The sequence below is a fragment of the Sturnira hondurensis genome, unplaced genomic scaffold (genome assembly GCF_014824575.4).
Source record: "Sturnira hondurensis isolate 20B ecotype Veracruz unplaced genomic scaffold, ASM1482457v3 Scaffold0005220, whole genome shotgun sequence".
In the NCBI taxonomy this organism is placed as follows: domain Eukaryota; kingdom Metazoa; phylum Chordata; class Mammalia; order Chiroptera; family Phyllostomidae; genus Sturnira; species Sturnira hondurensis.
The window spans coordinates 4506352-4529840 of NW_028077851.1; the positions used below are offsets into that span (position 1 = coordinate 4506352).

Here is a 23489-nt window from a genome sequence, read left to right on the forward strand (position 1 = left end):
TTTAAAAGATTTTATTTATTTATCTTCAGAGGGGAAGGGAAGGAGAGAAGGAGAGAAATATCAATGCATGGTTGCCTCTCATGAGTTCCCTGCTGGGAACTGGCCTGCAACCCAGGCATGTGCCCTGACTGGGAATTGAACTGTGATCCTCTGGTTCGCAGGCCTGTGCTCAATCCACCGAGCTACATCATCCAGGGCTAAACTCCATTTCTTAATTTAAAAAATCAATATACTAGGAATATGAATGAACTTCTGCAACCTGATAGAGAGCATCTACAAATTAGCCATAGCTAATATAATATTTAAAGATGAACTACTGAATGCTTTCCCTCGACTCCAAGATCAGGAACAAGACAAACATGTCTACTCTCACACTTCTTTTCAACAGTGTAACAAACGTCCTAGCCAGGGTAATTAGGCAAGATCATGAAATAAAAGGCATGCAGTAGAAAGGAAGAAGTAGAACTCTATTTGCAGATGACATGATTTTGTAAACAGTAAATCCTAAGGAATCCATTAAAAACTATGAGAGCTATTAAATGAGTTCAGCAAGGATTAAGAAGACAAGATCAATATACAAAAAAATTGTTTTTCTACACACTTGCAATGAACAATCCAAAAATGAAATTAAGAAAACAATTTCATTTATTCAATACAATAGCATCAAAAAGAATACAATACTTGGGCTAATTTGACAAAATAAGTATAAAACTGCAACTCTGAACACCACAAAACATTGTTGAAAAAAATTAAAGACCTAAATAAATGGGAAGACATCCCATGTTCATGAACAAATGATTTAACTGTTAAGATGGCAATCTCCCCAAACTGATCTACAGATTCAACACAACCCCCATCGAAATTCCAGCTGGCTCCTTTTGAGAAATTGACTAATTGATCCTATAACTCGTATGGAAATGTAAGGGATCCAGAAAGCTGAAACAATCTTGAAAAAGAGAGAAAGCTGAAGGACTCACTCCAATATCAAAACTTTCAAGAAGAGCTACAGTAATTATGACAGTGTGGCACTAGCATAAGGTTAGACATATAGATCGATGGAATACTACTTAGAGTCCAGAAATAAACCCTCACATTTGTGTTCAATTGATTTCTGACAATGGTGTCAAGACCATTCGACAGGGAAAGAACAGTCTTTCAACAAATGATACTGAGACAAATAGATATCCACATGCAAAGAATACATTTGTACCCCTTACCTCAAACCATATAGAAAAATTAACTCAAAATGGATCAAAACCTAAATGTAAGAGGTCAAAGATAAAACTCTCAGAAGAAAACACAAGGATCAATAATCTTGGACTTGACTGTAGATTCTTGGATATAAGAATTCTTAGATAAAAGTACAAGCAACCAATGAAAAAATGAATTGGACTTATCAAAATTAAAAACCTTTGTCCTTCAAGGGACATCATCAAGAAAGTAAGAAGACAACCCAGTGAATGGGGAAAACATTTGGAAATCATACATTTGATAAGGAACTAGTAACTAGAATATATAAGGAATTTTTACAACAAAAATAAATAATTAAAAATGGACAAATGATCTGAATAGACATTTCTCCAAAGAAGATCTACAGATGGCCAATAAACACATGGAAAAATGCTCAACACCATTAGTCATCGGGGAAATGCAAATGAAAACCCTAATAAAATAATACTTCATACCCTTTAAGATGGATATAATCAAAAGGGCAAATAATAACAAGTATTGCCAAAGATGTGGAAAAAATGGAACCATCATGCATTGTTAGTGCAGTCACCTGGTAAAACAGTTGGAAAGTTATCAAGTGTTCAACCTTGAGCTACCATATGACCCAGGTATTCTAATCCTCGAATAGGATTAGGTCACCAGTTCAATTCCGGGGCAGGGCACCTGCCTGGGTTGTGGGACCGGTCCCTGGTTGGGGCACACCCAAGAGGCAATCAATTGATGTTTCTCTCACACATCAGTGTTTCTCTCCCTCTCTTTCTTCCTCCTTTCCCCTCTCTCTAAAAATAAACAAATAAAATCTTTTTTAAAGAGTGGTGGTTATACAACATTATGAATGTACCAAGTGCCATTGAATGATTCTCTATGAAATGGTTCATTTCATGTTAGAAGTTCACCTCCATAAATTATTTTTTAAAAAGCAAGCCAAAAATCCAAGATATTTCCATTTACATGCAACATTTTAAAAGTTGAAAAGTATTTTTAAAAGAGAGAACTTACTTTCACAGCTTGAGCTTGGCCTTTTTTTTTTTTTAACTAAAGAAATCTAGCTAAAGAACTCTGGGTAAACCTAGATATAAAATGGTACTCTCTTTACTCTTTTACAATAAGTTACTACTATGGAATTAATTCACTTGAAACTGTTAAAAGATTTACTTTATGATGTGCTTACAGATTGGAAAGAGTTAGTGCACCCCCCATGTCCCTACTATCAGACATAAGCTAGCTAACTCACCAGCACAATTCAACTAGGAGAGGGCAGCACAGCATTTGAGACCAAAAGAAAAACACCTCACACTAATTAGTATGGAACACTCTACATCCCAAAGTCTCCATATTAAGCCTGAGTAAACTTCCAAAACCAAAATGTGGAGTAGAGATTGGGAAAATTATTTATACCTAGATAATGAAGGAATGGAGTTTAAGAGCAAATTATTCACATAATTGTCCCAGCTTGTTTGTTTTGATTCTAGTTTGCTTATGAAGACTATGTCTCCAACACTCGAGTGAGTTTCAGCTAGATTCTAGTAGCTATGAGAAAGAACCTCAGCACAAAATAAAGGAAATACTTAAGCCTCTAATTATATGGGGGTAGTGGGAGGCATGTCATGTCATCCATTTGGAAATAGCACCCTTTTAGGAAAGCAGATGATCTAACATTTCCCAAATTCTATCTAGAATAGTCTAAAACCATGAGGTAAACCTCATAAAGTTCTGTGTTGAATAGCCATAAAAAATAATCTGATCACTGTGTTATAAAACCTAATAAAGATTCAATTATGTTATTAAATGTTATATAGGCATGGATATATCTATTTATAAGCACATTGAATAAACAGATATAAATTTACAGAGGCTTTCTTGTTCCCTGCTTCTGAGTTTTACATTGACATTTTATATGGGTATATTCCCAACTGAAATCAAATCAGACATAAAGTATCTCTTAGATAACACTTTATGGTACACATCATAAATTCAAAGCTACATTTTCCTAAAGGTACTTTCCCATGTTACCCCAACATTTAACCTTGGTTCAAGCAATGATGCCTTGTGCAGAATCACACAGGGCAGGCAGCTCCAGAGCCTACCATGGGAGTAAATGAGAAAGGGGGACAGGTAATCGGCTCACTCCTCCCCTTTCAACAGGAAGACAGGCACATTCCTGGCACTCACTTTTCGCAGTTTTCTTTATTCTAAATGAACTCCCGCAGCCCATGTCTTCTAGATGGTGTAAAAAAGCTTCACTTTCGTATTCCCAGATGGTACGAATAGCTGTGAGGAACCGCTCCTTAGCTGAGCCACTTCAGTCACAGACCCTGATGGGGAATACACAAAAGGGAGGGGAGGGAAAGAAGCGCCGTTAACAACAAGGTATCTAAGTGATCGGTAGGATTCATTTTATGCTTCCTCTCAACCGCTGGCCATCATGTGATGTGGAAAGTGATCAGGCATCATCTAATCCTGGTCTATTTTCCACAACACAGCAGCCGCAGCAATGGAGCGGCTATAGACTGTTTTTCTGCTACACTTAAATTACACTTTCCTCGTGTCTCAGTCAGATCAAGGTCTGTAGAAAACAAAGCATTGAAAATGAAAAGAAAATTGGAAATGGAAGAGTGTACTATTTTCTAACTGAAATATAGGGACTAGGATATAAAGGATCTGACAGTATTTAACAATTTTGATTTTCACTTCAAAATAGTTAAGTCTATCTGGGCTTTGGAAACCACAAACTGAAGACTATGAGGCAAAAACAACATTTACAAAACAATGCCAAAATTCAAATCAAAGTAAGTTCTTTGATTGGTTGGGGCACTTATTTTTTTTAAAAAAAAGGAGGCTAAAGACTCTCCACCTACACTAAGGTATCAAAATTTGTGGAAGTGCCCTTTTTAAACAAGCTCTCTCAGTGTTGTGTTTTGCAGTGTTTTGTTTTGTTTTAACCCTCACCCAGGACATGCTTGCTAAGTTTACAGAGGAGAAGGGAGGGAGAGAAACATCAATTGGTTGCCTCTCCTATGTGTCCCCACCAGACTGAACCTGCAGCCTAGGCACGTGCTTTGACCAGGAACCAAACCCAAGACCTTTTGCCTTTCAGTCTAGGGACGATGCTCCAACTGAGCCACGTGGGCCAGGGCTCTCTTCAGTGTTTTTGAGACCCTTCCAAGTCTACCCTCCACTTGCTCACCAGCACTTCCGATGAGTTAGATGAAACTGCTGAACTGATCTTAATCACACTTCCTGGGAGTTTTCAACAAAATTGCTTTCCTCAACGCTTTTTTGGGTGATGTTTCTGAAGGGAACCAAAAATCTTGTCTTTTGGGACATTAATTTTTAAGCAGGATATTAAGAAACAAAAGATTTAGAAAGAACCTTTGACCCTCCCCCTTTCCTGCCTAAGGGATCAGATAGAAAAAAACCCTGCTGCTTCAGGAAGGGAACCTTAGCATAATCAACTTAGTATTAGACAGGAAGGCTCCTGTTTACTAGACCGACCCTGTTTCTCATTGTTTCTGGGTTACCTAGCAAAAAGTACGTTCCCCTCTTCCTCAGCTACCTGTAAATTGCCTACTCCCTTTGAAATCTCACACCCCACCCCCTCTTTCTTCTTTGTCCCAAATGACATATATACCCAGTTTTACTTCACTGACTTTGGAATTTCCATGCTTCTGTGAATTCCTCATGTGCATGTATTAAAATTTGATTTTCTCCTGTTAATCTGTCTCTGTTAATTTGATTACTGGCCCATGTAGAAGATCACAGAAGGTGGGAAGGAAAGTATTATTATTTTTTTAGCTCCCACATTTTCTTTATTTGTTGATGCTCCAAACCAACCTGATCTAATATATTTGCATTTCTTGATAGGAACAAAGTCAGAAAACAACTGACTAGGGGAATGTGTTTTTCATTAGCACTACACTAAATGCTTTGAAATCTTAACTGTAGAAAAGAGAAAACTAAAATGAGCAAAATACTTGAATTATGGAAATATTTTAAAACAATAATAACCTTAATGAACAGCTATTCTAGTTAGAGCTAGGCCTGATTCTTTTGTTGCCTGTTAGTATCACCTGGGAGCTTTTAAAACTGCCAATGTTCAGACAGCAAGTACCTCATTAAATCAGAATCTCTGGGGGTTTCAGAAACACTGATACCTGGGTTCCCTTGGGTGGGGTTGGGCATCTTGATTTTTTAGAGTTCCCCAGAGGATTCTGCTATGTAGCAAAGTTTGTCAGTCTTTAGTAGAGACAATATTTTAGCAAACTCACATGATGCCTAGTGAGCATCTTATTTTCCTTGGAATACTTTTTGACTCCATCTGTTTGGTACAAAACTTTTCCAGAGGTCATGTCAGGCCTATAAGGCTGTGGCTTCTGGCATCTACTCTTTTCTCATTTTTGAAAGTGGGGCACTATTTACACATTGCCTGTCTTCTCTCCATATTCAGAAATTTTCCTGAGGTTATCTGCAGTGCCTATGGGAACACATCTACTGGGGCCTTCATCAGCCTTTGAAGTAGTTCATATAGTCCTGCTGACCCTATCCAAGTGCCTAGATTAGTGCTTGCCAACATGAGTATCATAAGACTTACCAGAGGAGACTGTTTAAAAATGCACACTCCCAGACTTTACTGCCAAAATAGGATTCAAGCAGTCCGGGGGCCTGGGAATCTGCAACTAAAGTGCTCCCTTCAGCCCTGGCTGGTGTGGCTCAGTGGACTGAGTGCTGGCTTGTGAACTAGGAGGCTGCTGATTCCATTCCCAGTCAAGGCACATGCCTAGGTTGTAGGCCAGGTCCCCAGCTGGGGGCTTGTGAAAGCAACTGATCTATGTTTCTCGCCCTCTCTTCCTTCCATCCCCTCTCTAAAAATAAATAAATAAATTCTTTTTAAAAAGTTCAATCTTCAGGGAACTTTGATGTAGGGACTTGTCAGTTTGAGAAGCACTGCTCTCCATATCTTCCTTGGGCTTCATTTCCATCTTCATGCTGTTTTTTTTTTTTTACCATTTTTTATGAATATATGAGTTGGGCATTGAGTAAGCAACAAACACAGATTCAACAATTTGATATATTTCAATCTCGATTTTCCTTTCCCAGAAAAAGAAATAAAGCAACATATCTCTCCTAGGGCATCTATCTGGTACTCAGGCACCCCTCAGTTAATTCATTATACACAAAAAGTCCATGTAAAATATTCACTAGGAACTAAAAAGCATCGTACTTTAATGTATTTCTGCTAGACTGTAAACTCCCAGGGTATCTTTCTTTCTAAACACTCACTGAGTCTCCAGGCACCTAAACAGTGCCTTTAACAAAGCAAGTTTTTGATAAATGCTGAATGAATGAATGAATGTTTCTAAGCCAGAGTCCTTTAAAAAATTAATAACTAAGCCCTGGCCAGTGTGGTTCAGTTGGTTGGAGTGTTGTCCCATAAACTGAAAGGTCGCAGGTTTGATTCCTGGTCAGGGCATGTGCCTAGGTTGAGGGTTCAGTCTCTGATTGGGGCATGTGCAATAGGCACCTGATCGATGTTTCTCTCACATTGATGTTTCTGTCCCTCTCCTCCCCTCTCTAAAATTAATAAGCATGTCCTTGGGTGAGGGTAGGAACATTTTTTAAATCAATAACTAAAAATAATTATTAGTCCATCATTTTGTACACAGATGCTAGCTATTTGATTCTAAACTTTTCATTAAACCAGAAAATGGGCAGTAGTTATATATCTATTTCTAAAGGAAATTTTAGAATCATGATAGAAATGAGAATTGTTCTAAGACTTTTGGTTATTAGAAAAAAAGTTTATTAGAATTTTTACATTATTAAGTATAATTATTAAGTTATTGTAAAAGTGTTTTCCTCCCTCAGGTAAAAGTAAAAAAGAAGAAGAAGAAGAAAAAGAAAAAGAGAGTTCATTTTCATTCTTGCCAAAACAAGACCTGGTTAAGGCTAAGCTTTGCTGCTTCCTACTCCCACACACTGCCCAGCCTGGATTGCAATCTCCCGGTTAAAGGCAGAGAGGAAAGCAAGTTTTTAAACAGTGCACTTGCCTTTGAGGATATCTCTGGCTAGCTGCATAAAAGCTGATAAAAATGATTTAGGGATTTTCCATGATATGAGAAAACCCAAGTTTCCTCCATTTCCTGCCCTCTATCAGCATTAGAAAATCATTAAGCCCTGGCGGGGTAGCTCAGTTGGTCAGAGCATTATCGCCACACGCCAAGGTTGTGGGTTCAATCCCGCCATCGGGGCACATACAAGAATCAACCAGTGAGTGCGTAAATTAAGTGGAAAAACAAACAGATGTTTCTCTCTCCCTCTCCCCTTTCCTCTCTCTCTCAAATCAATAAAAATTTTAAATTTTTAAAAAAGAAATACATTTAATGTGCTAAAGAAGTCTCTGAAGAAACAGTTCCCTGGGGCCTGAAAGGGGTTCCTGCAGCTCAAGAGGCAGGGAGCAGAATTCACAAAGACCCAAGGATGCCAGAGTCAGTGACACCAACCACTGAAAAGGCGGCTCTTGGCGGAAAAAACAGCTTGAAACTTGCCCACTGCTGCTGCCTCTACCAATATATACATATATACTGAGGATGGTTTTAAAGCATAAACATAAAATAGTGACTCATCATTGGCACTCACTTATAATTTGCAGAACGAAAGGTTTCTAAGGCTTCTGCTAAAAGGTTTTCACTGTGCATGTGTGGAGGAGGAGTGGGGGGGGGGGGAGAAGCGGAGGGTTGAACTGTTTGATGTTTTTCAGTTCTTCTCGTCCTAACCACTTTTCATTTCCAAAGGTGGAAAGGCAAAGAAAGAATGAAAGACGGCCCTTGGAGCCAAGCTAACACGTCAACTGTCAAATACCCTCTGAGCACTATCCCACCCCCCGCAAGTCATTCTTACTCATTATATTATTTCAATGTGCATCTCTGTTGAACCCTCATACCTTGGCTCAGTCGCATTGACCTTGAGTCCACCTCTGGCATTCTAGATGTGAACTGTGCAGTTTCCCATGCTAGAAATTCAGCTTTTCCTAGAGAAAACTCGGCTTTTGTGAGAAGTTCCTACTCTATCTCTGGCTCCAAGGAACCCAAATCTAGAACCCATAGTCACTCAACTGTGGGCACCACTGGTGGAGGACAGATACCTCTTCAGGCTCACCCTCCCGCATTATCTTCCATCTTCATTGAAACAGGAGTTCTACAGCCTGATGTCTGTGGTCTAAATATAACTAAGGAGCACAGAGAAGAGGAGTCACTAGCAGATCATGCTAGAGAGGCCCCTTCCACCATTACCTTTCAGCAAAAACACTAGCATTTGCTTGTATCTGGGATCCGAAATTAATAACAGGAGATCTGTATGACTAAGCAGGTAATTCTTCCTTTCATTAGCTGAAAGGCTACAAAAAGGGAGGAACTATACTGACCACCAGGAGGTGTCTGAAGGTATCTATTATATCAGACAGGATTGTGATCAGGTGGCAGCTTGGCTTCATGCCAGGTGCTCCAAAGTTTGTTTGTACAACAGTAGTTCTATGCAGTTTATAATTCTAGGAATAAAGGGGGAAAAAAGGTCCCACTATCAAATAAGTTCAGGAGAAGTAGGATTACACAGGTCTCTTTTACTAAAGGACTCCTCAGAACCTTCAAGATGTTAATGTGTGTTGTGAATTTCTAGTGTCCACTGTTTCCCAAACAGCCTAGCAGGGGACTCTTTTGAGGGAAAACAACTCAAACACACCTACTGTTCCTAACTGCCTAATGCTGGCCCAGTGCAGCCTGGGGTTTAGAAGTCAAACAAACCAGAGTTTAAATTCTTCTCAGCTAGCCATTAATTCCTCTGCACCTCAGTTTTCTCATAAGGAACTAGGGATAATAACTCATAATTGACATACTTGTACTGAGTTCTAATGTGGAGCAATCCTTAGCCGATGAGTTAGGGGGGACATGAATGAGTGAGTACCCCCTGTGGTAGGTGTTGAAACCAAACTTGTTTGCTCAGATCTCTTCCTTGCAAGTGCATTGTCTGGGACCTTCCAGACGCTAAATCCCTTTGGTGTTCACATGTTCTGAGATAATTGTAGATTCACAAGATATAGGTTCTTTTCCCCTGGGATCACAAAGATCTGCAAAAATACTATACCAGTAATAATAACAGCTAAAATCACCAGTCCTTTTTAAGGGACTGCTATTGACCCAGCACAGTGGGTGCTTTGAATGTCCAGTACTCCAGTTAATGCGCATAGCAGCCGCCAACATGGTATCATCACTCCCATATTTAGATGAACAAACTGAGACTTGGAAATTAAATATGGTATCTGAGGCACAGCCGATCAGTGGCAGACCTGAAGACCCACTTTGCTTAATTGTAAAGAACAAAAATGTCTGTTGGCTAAAAGGTTTGCCATGCCTTGGTCTCAGGATCCAATCTGATCAATGTATATAAGCACTGAATCACTAAAGAGAATGCCTGAATGTTGCAAGGAATTCTGTTTGTCTTTCTTACAGAGAGATGGACACTCTGTGGTCTTCTGCGATAACAAGAGGCCAAGGGAGCTAAAAACAGATTTCTGAACTTAAAGTTGTACAATGGAGCTTGGAGAACACACCGTGAAGGGCCTAGAAGGGTTTTTTTGAAGCACTCCTTCCCTCATTTTCTAGCTCTCACCCAAGTGACCACAGAGTTTTTCCAATGTCACATTCATTTGACAGAGGCCATGACCCTTCGGGCTGCAAAGTCATCTGTATGCCTTTTAAAGATAATGGCAAGCGATTTGCAATAAGCATCTTAGAGAAAAATCAATCTGAGAAATTGCAAAGCAATAAAATAAACTCCAAGGAGCACACATTCCCTATTCTGTTGCTAGACAATACATGTTTATAATGTAGACTTCTGCATCCCCAAAGTACCCAAGAACAAACAAACATATCACCTGGTTCTTTTGCTTGGCCAGTATAGAGGTTTTTCCTCGCCCCCAAAAATGTTCTCTATGAGGAATGTTGAGGTCTGAAAGGAAAAAAGGTAGAATTGCCACTCTCTCTGGAGCACCTCCTACACATACACATGCACCCCACACATTTCACATCTCTGCAGCTCTCTGGAGGGCAAGCTCCGGCTTAAATAAATCAAGAAATAAACACACCCACACACACACAAAAGAAACCCAAACAGGCCATGGCTGCCTTGCCTTTCAGTCTGGAAGGTAGACCCAGAGCCACAGATCTGGGAGAGACTGAGCTCTGGCCTGGAGCCACAGATGTCTGCCCCAACGCTGCCCTGCTCCAGGCTAGGAGATAAGGGATGTGCTCAAGTAATGGGCTGCAGTCACATGACTGCTTCCAAGGGGACCAGGCTCTCATACTGGCAGAACCAGGCTCTGCACAGGCAGGGCCAGGCTGCTGTTTGCATAAATAATCTGCATCAGTATGAAGTATAAAAGAGAATTTTGGTAAGTAAGGGCAGAAATGCATTCAATGGCTGACTCTTTTGGTCAACCAAAGATGATTTCTAATAAACATTACAGCAGCCTGGGTACAATGAAGCAAAGGGACTAGGATCACTAAACATTCCTCTTAGGACTTGAAAAGACATGGGTTAAAGGGGCAGTTGTTGGGTGCTGTGCTGCAAATTTATTTATATGATATTTTATTCTCTGTTATTCAATTAGCCACTTGTTGGAGAACCCATCTGTGAAAGGGAAATTCGCCCCCCCTCCATCAGCAGAAAGGAAAAAGGAAGGTTGACCTGTAATTTCACTGAGTTAGAGGAAGAAGACACATGAATAATCAAAGTGCAGATGTCAGTACTGGATGCCACCAGCCACAGTTTGGCTGTCTTCTGAGGCAATCCAGGGGTGACCTCACTCCCAGGGTCACACTGACTGCAGCTGCACGGACAGCAATTTTCCTCCCACACTTTTCCTAGTTGGTTTCACTGCACAGGGCCTTACCTTACTGGCCTTAGGCATTGAGAGCTAGGATTTAAAGGACTCCAGCCATAATCATTTTATAACCCCACCCAAACTGCTCTTTAGCCAATTCCTTTCTGCAACTGGGTGCCACAGGAGATCCAGTAAAGCATTTACCTAGCTTACTATTTAATCTAATGGAGTCACTTTAAAAATAACTGGAAAGGCAGCTCTGGGCTTCTCTACTCCTATTAGCATATTAAATGTTATCAGAGGAGCTCATTATGGGGTAATGGAATTGTACAGGTTTCCAGGGCGGGGACTCCAAGACCAGGACCTGAGGAGGCTGCTATACACATCATAAATGATAGCAAAAATAGTGGACAGTGTCGCTATATGGCTGTTTCCAACCAAATGTCTATTCAGTCCACAGTGATTAAATGATGGCTATGTCTAGATACAGTTGTTCAAATGTCACCTCCCCTGTGTGAAGCCTTTCCTGAATCACCAAAGGGGAGTTAGTCACTCTGCTTTCTGGCACTCAAAGCCATGTGTGCATCCAATTATGGAACCTCCCAAAGTGTGCTGTTGTCATTTTACATGTGAAATCCTGAAGGGAAAGGATTCATTCATTCCCCGTGGCATTCCCAGCACCAAATGCGTAAGTACTCCCCAAATATTTGTTTAATCACACCAGGAAAGAAAGGGAGGGAAAGAACTCATGATTTAGGTGATCATTGTAATGACCAGCTTCTGGCCCATGGATCGGATTGGCTATGCCCTTTATGTGACTTGTCTAAAACTCAGAATTTGCTTAAAATGAAGAGCATCACCATATTTTCCCCACTGTACAAAGAATGTTAAAATGCTACTTTGAGCACCATGAAAAACAGTTGGAGCCAGCTTCCAATTTTTAAATGAGTGTTGATGTATGTGAATAAATTACAATGAGAATAGCATGTATTAAGTACTTACTATGTTCTAGGCACTTATTAATTTTACATGTGTTGATCTTATTTCATCCACACACCATCATATGAGGTATATAATATTTATGCATTGAGGACTATAGTCCAAAGTCAAATAGCAAAAGTGACATACCTGGGATCTGAATCAGGGCACTTGGACTCTAGAACCTCTACTTATAACCATTCCACTATCCTGCCTCAGTCAGTACCTTGTATATTCGTAGAATGATGTTTCCAGCCTTTTTTCAGATGTTCTCTGGATGTCCTCTAGATGAGCACGGATGTGTTGTCCTACCCTGAAAAAAGAAAAAATAATGGGTAAAGCAATGTTAACAGTTTCAAACTCACTCATTAACAGAATTATACCCCTACCAGTTGAGGTAGGTTAACTCATCTCTGAATGGGCACATCATTATACGAAAACAGCCAATAGGAAATATGAGAGTTCATTTTCCCCCAGAAAAGCCCATCACTCTTAACTAAAATGCCCTGTGCTCTTTCATTCAACACATGTTTATTGAGCGCCATCTATGTGGTAGGCACTGTGCTGAGAGACGGACATAAATGGTAAACAAAATAGAAACAATTAGCTGGAAACAAACATACAGGTAAATGAGAAATTAAAATAAAATGACAAATTAAAATCTGTCTTCCCTAATCGAATATAAATTCTAGGTACCTAAAACAGTGTCAGGCACATAATATTTATTATATGAGTAAATGGAAGCAATATAGTATAATAAAATCTCTAACAGGGCAAATAGGGACACAGAGAAAGAGTTAGAAAAGGGGATGAGAGAAGGCTTTCTGGAAGTGATGCCCAGGCTGATACCTGAAGATTGAGCAGCCAGAGATAAGAGTTAGCCAAAAGAAAAGGGGTGAGGGAGAGATGAGTGTGTTCTTGTAGACAGGTATATTTTACAGTACTTAACAAGGGTATAAAATGGAGAGGTAAAGCCCTGGCTGGTGTGGCTCAGTGGGCTGAGTGCCAGCCTGCAAATCAAAGGGTCGCTGGTTTGATTCCCAATTGGGTCACAGGCCTGGGTTGCAGGCCAGGTCCCCAGTAGGGGGCACAGGAGAGGCAACCACACATTGATGCTTCTCTCCCTTTCTTTCTCTCTCCCTTCCCCTCTGTCTAAAAATAAATTTAAAAAATTTTTTAAAAATCTTTAAGAAGAATAAAAAGAAATGGGAGAGGTAAATAAAGTAAATCAGAATGAACTGTGGCCCTAATTATACTGCTGCAATTAGACTTTTGAGCAGGCAGAGAAAAGGGTGTATCTGGTGTGACTAAAAAACGGCTAGGCTAGTCTTCTTGGCTGTCTTGACTGTTTCTCTTTCCTTTCTCAGTTCCCTACTCTCCTACTGCATTTGCCTTCACATTCCACATATACTTCTTGCTCTCAACTGCTTGTCTAAGTATCTGCCATAGAGGACACACAAACCAGCACCTCACTAGTCTATGGTAGCAGCCAACTATGGAAAGACAGAGAGGGCGGAGAAGGCCATTGACCTCACGACAGGAAGACTGGGCACTGCAGGCAAACCCCTCCTATTTCACAAGTTTCCTGGGGCTGTCCACAGTTCCATTTTCTACCAAGGGAAAGTAATTCTCAAAAAAAAAAAGATTGTATTTCTTTTCAGAGAGAGAGGAAGGCAGGGAGGAAGAGAGGGAGAGAAACATCAATCAGTTGCCTCTTAGGTGGGGACCTAGTGAGGACCTGGCCCACAACCCAGGCATGTGCCCTGACTGGGAATCGAACTGGCGACCTTTCAGTTCACAGGCCAACGCTCAATCCACTGAGCCACACCAGCCAGGGTGAAAAGTAATTCTAATGGGTCATGACACACTGTGGAATATACCAGAATCTAGGCAAAGTGGCTGGATTTAGGAGTAGATTGAAAAAACAACGTGTGCAGATGTTTGGTAGTTGCTACTTAAGGTGTCTGCCCACTTGTGGTCTCTGATACCTCAATGCCCAATAGCACCAAAGGGGGGTAGCTTGGATGGGGGCGGCCCCTCAGCTAGCTTTCTGGTGCTGGGACTAGTAGAAAACAATCTACTAGTCCAATTGCAGCTTCCTAGCAGCTGGTAATCTCCAAACTGAGGTACCTCTACCCCACAGCAGGAGCACAGAAGATCTACTTGTTGGAGAATGGAAAGTAAAACATTAAAATTTATATTTTTAGCTGTTTTCTCATTCTTTTTGAAGTTTCTATTTTCATGTATGTTTGTGACATACACAATATATGAGTTCAGCAGTATTAATTGTAAATGAATAAATATACCTGTATTAGGAGTCCATTCTCAGAAAGCTTTTACTGTGAGCGGTTCACAATCAAAAACATTCAAAGAACCCCAATTTAAAGAGCCTTGATTTGAAGAGAGGGAAAAAATAGCAAGTAATATTATATTTAAATAAAAAGAGAGAATCACGTATATTTTCAGGGATGAGTTCTGAGTATTGAAAAACCACACTAAGTAGGACAAAAGGGAGGCCAGATTTTGCAAGTAATCAGAAAGTCATTTAAAGAAATCAAAGGTAGGCTACAACAAACTATCGATGCACACAACCTAGATGAATCTCAAAGGCATTTTGCTGAGTAAAAGCAGCAGACTTAAAAGGCTGTGTACAGTTATATGAGATTTTTCAAAAGGACAAAACTGTAGTGACGGAGCACTGACCAGTGGTTGCCAGGGTCGATGGGTGGGGAAGGGTATGCCCACAAAGGGACAGTAGGGAGAGTTTTGGAGGGTGGTGGCCTACATCCTCATTATGGTGGTGATTACACTCATCTTCTCATGTGTCCAAATTCACAGAACTGTACAGCAAGTCAATTTTACTGTACACTAATTTAAAAATAAATTTTCCAAAAAGCTTTAGAGTTGGCTCTGATTTAGTGCCTTTGGGTCTGCAGATATTAAAGTCCCTATGGGCTGACTTTTACTACCAAGGGCCCTTCCTGAATCACAGTCAGAAGCAGTGTTTTCTGCTGTCGACTATGAGCGCTATGGAAAACACTCGCTCTTCCCTGTCCCTGGTAGCTCTCTAACCATGGGCAAAACGCAAAGAACTCCCAGTTAGAAAACACAGCCCATCCCCTCTTTTACTCAACAGATACTTACTGAGCATGTTCCAGCTACGAGGCAGAGACGCGAAGATCAATGAGCCCTGGTTCATTTCCCTGCCAGGTGTACAGTGTAATGAGGGACATGGGTCTATCCGCAAATAATTTCCAAACAGGAGGTGTAGGTCCAGAGATACACTGCGCGTACTATTAGAGTTCAGAGGTATATTAGTTTGGTCAGGGCAAGTTGGGAAATGTTTTAGAGGATTAAAAGGTGGGAAAGGCATTCCGGGGAACATGGCAGCATGTGATATTTGAGTAGGCTCCTGATACTGGGGGATACAGGACATATAAAGCAAAGGATAGGGACGTGAACATAGAGAGATAGCTTGGTGCCAACTGTGGTGATTCTTGTAGATCGTAACAAAGAATTCAGAGTTTAACCCATCAGTTAGGAATGCAATTTCAAATGCTTACATGAGCTGGGGCAGATAATATAAGTGAATAAAGCAGCCTGGGTGGAAATGATGGGACATTCTAAAGAGCTCTTGTCTAAATGAAGCAGCTGCTATACTGGTAGCTCTCTCTGAGAGGCTGCCATCCAGAAATCCTGGCCCAGTGTTGCCTGATGCAATTTTTCAGAGAAAAAATTTTTCAGAGAAACTGAACATATTTTTATATAAAGTTCCCCTATTTTTAAATGTGAGTATGAGTACATGTCTGCAAATTAAAGATGCCATCGATTATAACATGCATCACTATTTTATGTACCAATAAAGAAGCCACCCATCAAACTATGACACTCCACTGATTTTAGGACACATTCCAATTTCAGAGGTGCTAAAATGTGAAAAAAAAAATGTGTATCTCAGAAGCAATGAAATAGTGTAATTCTCATTTTCTCAAAACATTGTATAAACTCCATGGATCCCATGTGAGGCTGCCAGATTGTAAACTCGGAGTGAAAGGGACCCTGAGAGTAATCTGATTAGATTCCAACTTTAAGAAGGTCACCCTGAGGATCAGGTGGTGATGAACTAGGGAAAAGCCAGACATAAGAAGACCAATGAGGAAGGTCGTGCCACAATCCAGGAGACAGATGTAAGGACTGAATTAAAGCCCTGGCCCCAAGGATGGAGAGGAGGGGCTAAATAGAAAAGCCTTTCAGGTACAAAATGTCACTGGTCCCAGACTACGTACAGGGAGCAAAAGAGATGGAGGTATCAAGAATAACTGATTCCAAGGGTTACAGTTTGGAATGGATTTGTCGCTTATTTAACACTATTTACTAGGCATCTGCCTTGTGTCGGGCACAGTGCTGGGTGCTAAAGGTACGGTAGCAGTTCCCACTCTCTTGTGATTTATAGTCTAATGAGTGATGCCATTAATTGCAAAAGAGTATTAACAGGTATGGGGTAGGACACAAAGGGGACAAGTGTGTTTACAGTGGAGAAAAAGTAACCAGCTGAAATGTTCTATACACAGTAGAAGCTGACATTTAGAGCCCAAGAAATAAATCAGATTCTGATGAAAGAGGTCATCACAACAGTTGAAGTGATTAGAGATGATAAAATTAGTCAGGGAGAGTTCATAGAGTAAGAAGACAATAGGGGCAAAAGCAGAACTGTGGGGAATAGAGACATTAGGTGTGAACAAAGGAGCAATCTGGAAAAGAAGAGGCCCAAGAGAGGGATGTCTGTATATTAAAGGAGACAGGTATTATCATATAGTCCAACATAACTTCATCTATATAATTACTGCATAGAAGTAATGTACCATGGCAATGTACAATTCAGATTGTCAGAGTTATGGGTGTTTTTGTGTGAATTCCAAATCTGCTTACCAGAGCCGGTTCTGATTTAGAGAGTTGTGATATTTTTAAATATTGCCACAATCTGTCCCTTTAGCTTGCATGTGCTCCTGTTTTGCAGTAGCTCAGTTTGTCATCTAGCAGGAGTCAATGGCAGAACAACGGTGATTCTGATTTTCCTTTTGTGGGGACTGTAATCTGCCATTCAAAGACAAAAGTAAAACCAAAAATAGAAATGTATGCAATCCCCTCTCATGTCAAAGCACGGGGAGTTGGGCAAAATTGATCTGGGCACAGAGGGTGATGTCCCCTTCCAAGACCACCGTGAGATTCTTGGCCCAGAGCTCCATAGCAGGTGACCCTTTAGACTTGTTCAGAAAGGCCTTATCCCCAGCCAGTGTGGCTCAGTTGGATGGGAGTCATCCTGTGAACTGAAAGGTCATGGGTTTAATTCCCAGTCAGGGCACATGTCTAGGCTGCGAGTTCAGTCCCCGGTTGAAATGTGCACCAGAGGCAACCAATCAATGTTTCTCTCTCTATTGATGTTTTTCTCCCTTTGTTCCTTCTCCTCTCTCTTAGAAAAAGAGGAAAGAAAGAAAGGCCTTCCATTTTATCGGAGAGGATAGGTGGCTCCTCAACATCACAGTCTTATGACTTGTGGCAAGATACTATGGTCCTCTGGACTCGTTCAGAAATGCTCTCCATTTTATTTATTTTTAAAAATATTTTATTTACTTAATTTTAGAGAGAGGGGAAGGGAGATAGAGAGGGGAAAAAACATTGGTCGGTTGTATCTTACATGTCCCCAACTGAGGACCAAGCCCACAACCCAGGCATGTGCCCTGACAGGGAATCCAACTGGCGACCTTTCAGTTCAAAAGCTGGCACTCAATCCACTGAGCCACACCAACCAGGGCTCCATTTCATAAAAGAGGTTAGGTGGTTCCCCAACATCACAGCCTTATGACTTGTAGCAAGATATTACGGCACTTTGGACTTGTTCAGAAAGGCTCCCCATTTTATAAGAGAGGTTAGGTAGCTTCACAATGTCACAGTCTTATGACTGGGTGGCCAGTACTCTTTCCATTACATCAAAGTTACCCAATTCCACTCTACAAATATAGCTCCAATATGATACATATTAATGTACAATAAGCTCCATAAAGTACAATAAAGGCTATACACAAAATATAAAAGCCTACAAGAGTTGGCCAAACAACTAAACAGAGGAAGAAGACAGTTAACTTCCAAACATGTTTCCATAGCTACCCAGATTGTTTTCAATTCATCTTCTTCTTTAAGAGTTCTTACCCTTTCAAATTTTATCAGTTCCACACTCCCAGATACTCACTTGGCTGGTTGGTGAATCTTTCAGCCTGGGCTGGAGGCTCAGGATTCAATCCGTCTTGATGGTTATGGATGTTACTTAAAGAGGACTCCTCGGCCTCAACTGAGGAGTTTACCAGAGGCCGGTGATTATATAGTGATTCTTCCATAGGTTGCCTTGGCAACACATGATGTCAGATGCAATTATAACATCACCGCCTTCCAATATAGTATGAACAACACAACCTGCATGCAAAACCCACGTCCTGGTTATTGGAAAGGCAGGTACAAGATTCTTTAAGCTTTCTTTTTGCCACCATTAGCCCCCTCCTGTCAACCATTTTTGTATTCATAAACAGAAAACAAAGAACAGCCCCAGCTGGTGTGGCTCAGTGGATTGAGTGCTAGCCCACAAATTATAGGGTCCCTGGTTCAATTCCCAGTCAGGGCACATGCCTGGGTTGTAGGCCAGGTCCCTGGTGGGGGGTGCTCGAGAGACAACCACACATTGATGTTTCTCTCTCTTTCTTTCTCCCTCCCTTCCATTCTCTCTAAAAATAAATAAACAAAATCTTTAAAAAGGACAAAGAACAGTTGATTTTTTAGAGAAATGTTAAAAGTACTAGCTAAAACAAGGCCTGGGAATGATCTGTGGCTTTCTTTTCAAAACCCTTGCTACTATTGCCTCAGATGACTAAGAGCTTACAGTGAAGACTTTGGAAAAGATTTTAAATGATTTTCTTTGAGCATTTATTTTTGTCTTGGTTTCATTCATATACTTGTTCAACAAATATTTATTGAGCATCTACTGTGTGCCAGGCACTGTTCTAGACCCTAGAGATATATCAGTTAACAGAACTGACAAAGTCTCTTCTCTCCTGAAGTTATAGCCTAGTGAGAGAAGTAAACATTCATCAAAAAATTACAAAAATAAATGTAAAATTGCAAAGAAATATAAGTTTCATGACAGCAAATCAGGAGGTCACGCAAAAAGGATTCTCCGAGGAAGTAACCTTTGAACTGACATCTGCAAGGTGAACACAGATTAATTAGGCCGTGTTGATAGGATAGAGCCAAGCATACATTTGTGTTAAGGCTCAGTGACCTTAACAGGTAAGGTGACCTGTGACCTGGAATAGGTAAGTGGAATCTATGATCTGGAGACTTTCAGAGACGAATCCAGGGCTTCACAGCTAGGTCTTAGTTTACTAAAGCTGAAGTTAGTGTTTTCACAAATACTCCAGAAAGTGCACATTTCCCTAAAACTCTCTACTACGGTGCTTCTCAAACTATAATGTGTTTGTAAGTCACCTGGGGGTCTCGTTAAAACACAGATTCTTGGGCCTAGCCCCTCAGAGGTTCTCATTCAGTAGGTCTGGAGTGGCGCTCATGAGTCTGTATTTCTATTAAGCTTCCAGGTGACAGTGAAATACACTTTGAGTGCCATTGTTCTACAACACAGTGTGATTGTTATTTGTTTGAATCACCATCTCTTTTTCAGCCCACCCTTTCATGACTTTTAAAGTCAAACTATATATATTCACAACATTCTTGTGCTTTTTGGTCAATTCAGTAGACTTCAAATATTTGGAAAGAATGAGAGAAATAACAATTATAAGCAAACTGAAGTGTCAGTAATGTAGTGAAACTTCACTAACCTCCCCCAGTGAGGTGGACTGTCATTTTCACTTAGCGAAGTGTGATTAATATAGCACTTTTAAAGGAACATAATATAAATTAACCTGATGTAAGTAAGGCCAGGAAATTTCAATATGTTTAATGACTCTTTTACTTAAATAGGTAGGTAAGAGCTTTTTGTAGTGAACACTTTCATATTATGAATGAAGCTCTGGATTTTATAGTGTGTGAGATAAAAATAACCTCCCTTTCTAGGTCTCTGTTTCTTATGACAGAGGACAATTCCTGCTGACGTGCCATGTTCCTGGTGGTGTGGCTAAGTGCAAAGGACACCGAAAATGAGTTGGTGAGAGATCCAGGATCTCTCTAGATTGCTTCTCCTGAGAAAACTGTGAAGTTAATACAGGGACTACAGCAAAATATTGACATTTAAGCAAAATTAAAAATGAAGGCTTTGGTGCATGAAAGAGTGGGAGAATTAGGATAGGGAACCAGGAGTAAGATCTTGACATTTCAAGGAAATGTCAGCTCTGCCAATTACAACTTAGGGAACTTGGGCAACTTACGTAACTTCTCTGAGCCTCAGTTTTCTCATTTATGAAATGAGGATAATAATATGTAAATGGAATAATCTAAGTGGAAAATTCTTCATAAACTATAAAGGGCTAAGCAAATATTAACTACCATTTCTTGGAGAGGCCTACAATTTCTGAGTGGATACACATCCTAGAGAAGAAATGTGGTCTAGCCTGTGGGCCAGGATGTGCTGGGAACCTAATAGAATGTGCTTCTAGAGTCACATAGCTTGGGGTCATATTCTAGCTCCATCCCTTAGCAGCTAAGTGTGAGCTTGGGAAAATTACATAAATTGTCTGTGCTTGTTTCTTAGAAAACCAGCACAGTAATAGTACCCACCACACTGGGTTGATATAAGGAATAAATGAGTTAATACACAGTGCGGCGGCCACTGATACAATAGTTGCCTAACCAATATTCATTCTCCCTTTCTTCTTCACCAAGAAAACCCCAAAATCTTGTTCTAGGTGGCAGTAGGTTTAGCCAACACAACCTACTGCCACCTTGGTTTGCTAGGTTCCCTTGCAGTTCAGGCTACTCGTGTGGCACAGTTCTGGCCAATGCAATATAGGCAGAAACCTACTGACTGACACTCCCAGAAAAGCTATTTTCCTGAAAAAAAGACCAGACCACCTGTCATGAGCCCTTTCCTCTTTGCCCTTCCCCCCATCCTTCCTGGAACCAGGACCCAATGCCTGCAGTAGAGTAGCCCTCTTGAGTACATTAGGAAAAGAGCCTCCAGCCGCAAATGATGTTGCAGAAACATGGGAGGAGGGTGAGACATAATGCACAGCGTGAAGCTGCTTCTTTCCTGACTTCGTAACACATGAGATAAAAGCCGACCCTCTGTGTCAAGTCTCTGCTACTTCATTTACCTTATTACATGCAGCCAAACATATTTTCTAATACACTTGTAAAGCAGTTTGGGTGCCTGGGATCATAGTTTTTCAATAAACTTATTATCATCATTATTATTATTTTCCCAGCCTTCTGGTCCCTACCCAGGCGGCTAATAAATATTCCCCCCATTTTCTTGCAATTATGCCCCAATTTTCCATTTTGAAATCAATCCTCTCCCTATTCTCAACCCTGTGGTTTGCATGAGATTGACCCCACCCCACCCCCACACTCCAAGTGTGGGCCCTGATGGGTTTATGCCAATTAGCATGAGCCTACTTCCAAAGCAACAGTGATTATCTAGGGATGGGGACATAACTTAGGCCTAAGGCAGTTAGCACATCCTCTTCCGGCAAAAGGGAACATTCCCATGAGCTCCTTGTAGCTAAAGACAGGCAATACCAGTGAATCTCAGGGCTCCTGGAGAGAGCGCTGGGGCACAAATTCACTCTTACCCCAAATGTGGTGCTCTGAGCAAGGTGTTACCATGAAGAGAGCCAGTGTAGGGGGTGCAACTGATACATAGAGAAAGGCAGACCAAGAGAAAGGCAGGCAAACGGAGCTTTAGCCCTCCATCATAAACCTCTGGATACAATTTTACCTTTGGAATTTTCAAGTCAGATTCATTTAAGACTGGTTTTGCTAACTTGGTCTGGGCTGAATCTTCTGTCACTTGCAACCACAAATTTCTTCTGATACTGCTGGATGAAAAAAAAAGAGAAGAATTTAACATAAAGATTACATACCTTGAGGGGAACTTTCCAAACTCTGCTCTGGTGGATCTATTTAACCAAATCTATAGTCAAGTACACCATAAATTCATACCCGAATCACCTCTCTGGAAGAAAAGAATAGCAATAAAATCTACAATTTGCAATTGCGTAAATTCATTCAATTTTTTTTTCAAAAAAATATTAAACCACCTAGTTTCTGTCTTTTGTAAATATTTTCAGAACTCCTTTAAGAATAGATGTGCATCTGGGTTTTAGAATAAATGTTGGACCCACAGTCAGACACTGGAAACCTATGACTAATACTGAAGTAATATTCAGATAGTTGTCATGGCAGCCCGCTCAATCTGCACAAAATAGAATCCACTTCATTTTCACAAGATTTAGCAGAGGAAAGCTACTAGTCTTCAGATAGCTTCTGAGTTAACCTACTAATTAGTTTCAGTTTTATCATTACATATAGCCTTAAGACTATACCCTAATTGTATCCCCCAAATCACTAATAAAAATACACTATATGATTTTTGTTCAACACCTGCACCACTCTTGAAATCTTCCCATCAAGCTTAGAGGCAAGTCCCATTGTGTGCACAGTTGAATCCACTTGAAAATCTAAAGAGGACATTGAGTGTTGGCGAAGTAGCGAGAGTAGCCAATTTCATTTCTGTCACCAATTACCACTGGCTAGACACTGCTATCAGACATTTTCTTTTAAGTGGGGTCCTGTAGGAGTGAGGAGTGGCTAAATTGTTCTGTGCTCATTTAAAGTCCCAGAAGAGTGACTTTTAAAACTAGAGGCATCTCAAGATAGATAAATAAGGGGGGGGGGAGACAAAGTATTTTGAACTCATCTCTTTTCTCCGTGCAATGGCTGGCTCTATCAAATCTAAGCTCATTGAATGTGTTGGGGGGATTTGGGGGATTATAGATAGGCAGATTTCTGCATATCACCATGCCCCCTCCCCTCTGCCTTCTCCACTGTTGAGTTTCTTTTTTAAGAGAGAGGAGACAGGGTCTAATTAAAATCCAATAACATCCTAAGTTGGGAAAACTACATAAAACCATTATCAGCCATTAACTTCTTGTAACAAATTACTCCTTTGGGTTAATTAATGTTCTTCAAACTCCCTGAGATGAGGCCATATCACATACTTCTTTGTAAAACTCCTACACTGCCCAACACTGTGCTTCTAGTCCTAGACATATTAGAGACATGTGATAATAAACCTTAATTAGGGGACTGGAAGACTGGGCAGTACCTCTGTACGTGGTGAGCAGATTAAACACAATGTCAAAATAGTATGTGTGTAACATGCCATGGAGTTGCCTCCAACTCATGCAGG

The 23489-nt window shown here is 40.6% G+C and overlaps 1 protein-coding gene across 1 annotated transcript in view; it reads right to left on the reverse strand.

Annotated features, from left to right (window-relative positions):
• Nucleotides 1-23489, reverse strand: part of PPEF1 (protein phosphatase with EF-hand domain 1) — a 105295-nt gene that overhangs the window by 78494 nt on the left and 3312 nt on the right. Inside the window, exons 4-9 of the mRNA XM_037046270.1 lie at nt 22017-22116; nt 18330-18550; nt 17012-17176; nt 12309-12395; nt 10157-10230; nt 3403-3545 (exon numbers count right to left, since the gene is read on the reverse strand). Of these exons, the coding sequence (XP_036902165.1) occupies nt 3403-3445 (43 nt within the window). The 5' untranslated portion in view covers nt 3446-3545; nt 10157-10230; nt 12309-12395; ... (1 more) ...; nt 18330-18550; nt 22017-22116. The remainder of the gene's footprint in view (nt 1-3402; nt 3546-10156; nt 10231-12308; nt 12396-17011; nt 17177-18329; nt 18551-22016; nt 22117-23489) is intronic.